This window comes from Stegostoma tigrinum, chromosome 16 (assembly GCF_030684315.1).
Source record: "Stegostoma tigrinum isolate sSteTig4 chromosome 16, sSteTig4.hap1, whole genome shotgun sequence".
Lineage (NCBI taxonomy): Eukaryota > Metazoa > Chordata > Chondrichthyes > Orectolobiformes > Stegostomatidae > Stegostoma > Stegostoma tigrinum.
In genome coordinates, this window is record NC_081369.1 from 17,492,272 (window position 1) to 17,498,701 (window position 6,430).

The 6,430-nt window shown below is 44.0% G+C and overlaps 1 protein-coding gene across 3 annotated transcripts in view; it reads right to left on the minus strand.

Annotated features, from left to right (window-relative positions):
- The window catches only part of zdhhc1 (zinc finger DHHC-type containing 1), a 61,063-nt gene extending 56,522 nt beyond the window's left edge, over positions 1 to 4,541 (minus strand). Inside the window, exon 1 of one of the 3 annotated variants that reach the window (XM_059651627.1) lies at positions 4,043 to 4,290. In XM_059651627.1, coding sequence (XP_059507610.1) covers positions 4,043 to 4,048 — 6 coding nt within the window. In that variant the 5' untranslated portion in view covers positions 4,049 to 4,290. Of the gene's footprint in view, positions 1 to 4,042; positions 4,291 to 4,386 lie in introns of those variants that run through there. The other 2 variants (XM_059651628.1, XM_059651629.1) reach the window with 2 other exon arrangements.
- Between the last annotated feature and the right edge of the window lie 1,889 nt (positions 4,542 to 6,430).

The window sequence follows — 6,430 nt, forward strand, 5'->3', positions numbered from 1 at the left end:
AAACATTGGTATATTCCATTGCAGAGAGGGTGAATATGGCAGTTAACACAGGAAGGTCTATTTCCCAAGTTGCAGAGTCAGTGTTCGTTAACAATTTAAAATTGTCAAAGAACATCAAGTTGTCAGGTCATAGTATGCTTAGTCACAGGGAATGCTGAGGCAGAGTTAATTGCATATTTTAAGGAAAATGGATAAATATTTGAATCAGGGATTGAGGAGAGAGCAGGGTATTGGGATTGTTTCTGGACTGATCTAGCATAGGGCCGAATGATAGACCTTTCTGCACCATGCATTTGTTTTGTTGATCTACTTGCACGTTATTTATTTTGCTGTGTTGGAACAAAATCCATCTTCCTTATTAATTATAGTAATTTCCCAGCTAGCTAACATATTTCAACAGTTTGGAGGCTAGGAGAGGGGTTGGAGAAAGCAGCAAGATTGTTTCAATATCTGGAGAGTGATCCTGTTATGAACCAGATCAAATCCCCTTCAAATATATCAAGAAGATTGCCACAGTGCTAAATTTTCTTATTTAAATGCAAGTGTAACGTGCTGTGTTCTAGATGAAATTCAACTGGTTATCTACTTGGCTTTAAGCGGAACACACTTTAATCTCACTCAACAGTTAAAATACAATCAAAAGAAAGAAGAATTGGAACTCTATTGGAAAACTTAAAACAGAATAATAGATTATCTAACTACTAAATAGGAACTGTTCCAATATTTAACATCCCATAAACACACCCTTGGCAAAGGTAAATTCAGTAAAAGAGATTATTTCACATGCAATGTTTCTCTAGTTCGGGAGGAAAGATCATCAAAAGCAAATTCTGGCAAAGAGAGAGAGAACTCAAGTGTTTTGCTGTAGCAGGGATAGATGTACGGCAGTTTCAAAACTCTAACAACTACCAAAAGCTAAATTAAAATCCTGGTTCTGGGGAAGCCTGAGTCCACACATTCATGCTGCTTCTTTTGTTCCAATGAAAAAATCCAAGGTCTCACAAGCTGTTTATTCTATTGGTTTAGAACAGATTGCTCATCGCCTCTGTTTGAATCTATCTTTGTTAAAAAAAGACAGAATACGCCTCTTAAAGCCAAAAGTATTGTCACAATTCCTACCTCACTTCCAAAAGCTTATAAAAATAGGATATGATATTACCTAGATTCAACTCAAATGATATCAGCTGTGACTGTGGTAGCACTTTTGCACATGTATCAGAAAGCTGCCGCTTCAAGTCCCACTTCAGAATTGAGAGCACAGAATCTAGGCTGACACTTCAGGGCAACACAAAGCAAGTATTACATTGTTGGGAATGTCCTCATTCAGATATGACATTAAACTAAGGATATGTTTGCTCGGTCAGATAGATTAACATACCTCATAGCTACATAAAGGACAACACAGAGGTGTTTTCCAGTGGTCAATATTTATCCCTCAAAGACCACAACTAAACGAAATCAACTGATCATTATCTTATGCACTGCATTAGTTACAATAACTACAGTTCACAAATACTTCAATGATTTTAAAGCATTTTACCACTTTGGGATGACAGACAAAGTTCTGTACACATGCAAATACTTTAAAAATATACTTCAAAAGGACTGATTATCAAGTCCTTGGGTCTTTGCAAAGCATTTTGTCAAATTGTACAAAGATGAGGAGGATGCTGAGCCAGAAGACTGGAGGTTGGCTAACATGGTACCACTATTTAAGAAAGGTGGTAAGGAAAAGGCAGTCCAGTGAGCCTGACATCAGTGGTGGGCAAGTTGTTGGAGGGGATGAAAGAGACAGGATTTAAATTTTTTTGGAAAAGCAAGTACTGATTAGGGATAGTCAACATGGCCTTGTGCGTGGGAAATCATGTTTCATGAACTTGATTGAGTTTTTTGATAAAGTAACAAAGAGGATTGATAAAGGCAGCGTGGTGGACATGATCAATACAGACTTCAGTAAGGCACTCAACAAAGTTCCTCATGGTGGCCTGGTTAGCAAGGTTAGGTCACATGGAATACAGGGAGAACTAGCCATGCGGATACAGATCTGGCTCAAAGGTAGAAGACAGAGCTTGGTGATGGTTGGTCCGCTGCTTTTCATCATTTACATAAATGATTTGGACACAAACATAGGAGGTATGGTTAGTAAGTTTGCAGATGACACTAAAATTAGGGGTGTAGTGGACAGCAAAGGAAACTAACTCGGAGTACAAGACCTTGATCAGAGGAGCCAATGGGCTGAGGAGTGACAGATGGAGTTTAATTTAGAAAAATGTGAGGTACTGTATTTTGGAACGGCAAATCAGGGCAGGACTTGTACATCAGAGAAAATGGGAACTGCAAATGCTGGAGAATCCACATTGATGCCATTGGGCTACAGGGTTCCCAAGCAGAATACGAGTTGTTGTTCCTGCAACCTACAGGTGGCATTATTTTGGCACTGCAGGAGGTCCAGGATGGACACGTCATCTAAGGAATGGAAGGGGGGAGTTGAAATGAGTCGCGACTGGGAGGTGCAGTTGTTTACTGCGAACTGAGCGTAGGCCATTTACAACGCATCATCGTCCGACACTTCCGCCATCTACAATCCGATCGCACCACCAAAGACATTTTTCCCACCCCACCCTTGTCTACCTTCCAGAGAGACTACTCTCGCCACGACTCCCTTGTCCACTCCACACTCCCCTTCAACCCCACCACACCCGGCACTTTCCCCAGGAAGTGTTACACCTGCCTCCACACCACCTCCCTCACCCCCATCCCAGGCCCCAAGATGACTTTCCACATCAAGCAGATGTTCACTTGCACATCCACCAATGTGGTATACTGCATCCGCTGTACACGGTGTGGCCTCCTTTACATTGGGGAAACCAAGCAGAGGCTTGGGGACTGCTTTGCAGAACACCTACACTGGGTTCGCAGTAAACAACTGCACCTCCCAGTCGCGAACCATTTCAACTCCCCCTCCCATTCCTCAGACAACATGTCTATCCTGGGGCTCCTGCAGTGCCATAATGATGCCACCCGTAGGTTGCAGGAACAACTCATATTCCGGTTGGGAACCCTGCAGCCCAATGGCATCAATGTGGATTTCACCAGCTTCAAAATCTCCCATCCCCCCACTGCATCCCAAAACCAGCCCAGTTCATCCTAGACTGCCTAACCTGTTCTTCCTCTCACCTATGCCCTCCTCCCACCTCAAGCCGCACCTACATTTCCTACCTACTAACCTCATCCCGCCTTCTTGACCTGTCCATCCTCCCTGGACTGACCCTATCCCCTCTCTACCTCCCCACCCACACTCTTCTCTCCACCTATCCACTCCTCTATCCATCTTCAGTCCGCCTCCCCCTCTCTCCCCATTTATTTCAGAATCCTCTCCCCATCCCCCTTTTCTGATGAAGGGTCTAGGCCCGAAACATCAGTTTTGTGCTCCGAAGATGCTGCTTGGCCTGCTGTGTTCATCCAGCTTCACACTTTGTTATCTAGTATTGAATATGAATGGGTACTTCATCTCACTGCTTATAAAATTTAACCCATTGTTAAAATCCACAATCAAACCCAACTCTGGAACAAACAAGAGCAAAGTCAGATTCTAGATCCTTCCAGAATCAAGTAAAGTCCTGACTCAATACTTACACTACTAGTATAGTCTCAATGCAAACCCCATTATGCTATAGTTATAACGAGAATGCAGGCTTAAGAGATCCCAGTTAACTTTAATAAATCACCTTAAACACCTTATAAAAATCTTACTCAAAATCCCTCCTTGAACCTGAGTCTCTCACTACCACTCTCTTTTCCCTTCCAGTTCCCTGACTTCTCCCACCAACCTTTATTCACTCTTCCCTGTGACATCTTTCCTTAGCTCACTATCCATTGCTTTGATGACACCACTAAGAAGCACCTTAGAACTGTCTTCCTACTCTACAATAAAGTTAGTCCATAGATGCTTATTCTTTACCCAATAGCAACATGTTGCACCACACTCCTCATCCTTCTAGCAACACAAACCACAGACTATTGTATACCAAGAATTACGCACGATCATCACACAGCAAGCGACATAATTTGATCCACAGGGACTATTGGCGCCCGAGTCGGTGGCATTGAAGTGGTATCTTTTACAGAGGATCAGGCCTAGCTCTGGCTCGGAGATCCTCCAGGTAGAAACCGGTCCAAATGATAGCCATAGAAACCGTGGAGCGAGCACCGTGAGACCTGGTGGCCGCCAACACGAACCGGCCGGGGGAGGCAGAGAAAGGGGCACTGGGGTACGGTTCGGTTTAAGTATCCGATTATCCCTTCACACTGCGGCACGACCAGGCGCCATTCCCCCCCCCCCCCCCCCGACAAAAGGCACTGATGAGTGAGGCGGGCGAAACTCACAGCCGCCGGTTCGCGAGAAGGTCGCACGACACGACTACCTTTCAGCGGGAGATAGGGCCACTCCGCGCGCTGTCGTCCATGGTTACCGCTGCCGCATTCTCCACTCCAGGCTAACTCCCCACCCTCATCACAATCTTCCTTCAGTGACGCGACAATGGAGCGTCTCGCGGTAGCGCGTGTTGACGTTCGCTGGGAGCGGGAGGAGGGAGAACGGTGAAAGAGAGAATAACACCTCCAAACAGGTTGAATGAGAAAAAAGTAAGAGCCAATTTAGTCCATTTCGTCTGACATCTGAGCAATTTATAGTTTCGGGGCTGGACTTCTGTTGCCCCTTACCTGCCTCTCTGTAGACCAGTGCTTCCTGCACTTCTTCGCACTGTGACCCCATTTCGAGCCTTAAAAATTGTCTCCCTTCCCCAGTAAGAACTGAGAGAGAGAGTCTGGACTGGAGTCTCCGAAAGCAGGGGCCTATTAGACTGGGAGTACAACTGTTTAATTCGGTCAGACTTCCACACGGGCCGGTGCTGTACGATCTTTGGACACCAACATTTCAGTTCGCAAACCTATTTGGAGCCCCGACCTCCGAGGCCAGCTAAGAGAGCCAATGGCATAGTTGAGCTTGAAATCAACAGTAGCATGGGTCAAAGTTTTAGTGGCAGGTAATAGTTGCATTTAGTTGTTCTGTCTTGAACACAGTTTACGTACTGCTGTTAGGTCAATCACTTATGCTTACATTACATTTCTGATTATAATCTTCCCTCCTTAGTTGAATATCTGCATGTAGAAAACGTTTATGAAATAATGGGACACTGTCCTATTCTCTAATGCAAAGTCTTATAAACTGGAGTTCCATTTCTGAAGAAGGGTCTAGGAAACAACAGGTTTCCTGCTCCTCTGCTGCTTGGCCTGCTGTGTTCATCCAGCTCTACACCTTGTTATCTCAGATTCTCCAGCATCTGCAGTTCTTAGTATCTCTGTTCCAAAATGATTGTTATATACAGTGATGCATGATTCAACAACTAATGGATCAACCAAAACTCTGCAGGCCAGCAACTTCCAGTCATTCATCAGTTGTACAATTAAACAACTATTGCAAGGAAGAGTCTCCATCTTCAATGATGATAGAACCCATTATCTGAGTATAAAGGATAAAGGCTGATGTATTTGCATCAACCTGCAGGCAGAAATGGAGTTTTGGGGTGTAGTTGGATGATCATCTTGGCCTGCTCTGGAGGTTCCGAACATTACAAATGTCAGTCTTCAGCCACCTTGATGAATTTGTGATGATTATCAGAAAACAGCTGAACACAATGAATACATCAAAGGCTGGGGTCCTGACAATGTCGGAGCTTGACTTTTAAAAGTCTTGGGCTTCAGGACTAGCAAAGATTCAGGACAAGCTACAGCAGTATAGTTGAAAACTCATCTACCCAAAGTAGGAAAATTGCCAGGTATGCCCTGTCCACTAAAAAAAAGGACAATCTATCCAGTTAGCTACCCATCAGTTTAATCATTGTTGTAAAGTACTTTTAATCAACCTGTTTAGACATGTTTTGACACTTCATTGTGCAGGCTGAGCCTTCGAGGCCAGAAGTAGGGATAACAGGGTAGTAATGTAGATCTTATGTAAATAGTTGTAGTAAACCCACTATAAGCGAGTCTTGAGAAGATTTGTAGCTCAGGTTGAGGTTCTGTATGTAAGTTTGCTCGCTGAGCTGGAAGGTTCGTTTTCAGACGTTTCATCACCATTCTAAGTAACATCATCAGTGAGCCTCTGGTGAAGCGCTGGTGTTATGTCCCGCTTTCTATTTACAAAATACCTTGCAAGAACTGTGACAAACACTACATTGGACAATCAGGCAGAAAGCTAGCCACCAGGATACATGAACATCAACTAGCCACAAAACGACATGACCCACTATCACTTGTATCCTTACATACAGATGAGGAAGGACACTACTTTGATTGGGACAACACATCCATCCTAGGACAAGCCAAACAGAGACATGCAAGAGAATTCCTAGAAGCATAGCATTCCAACCAG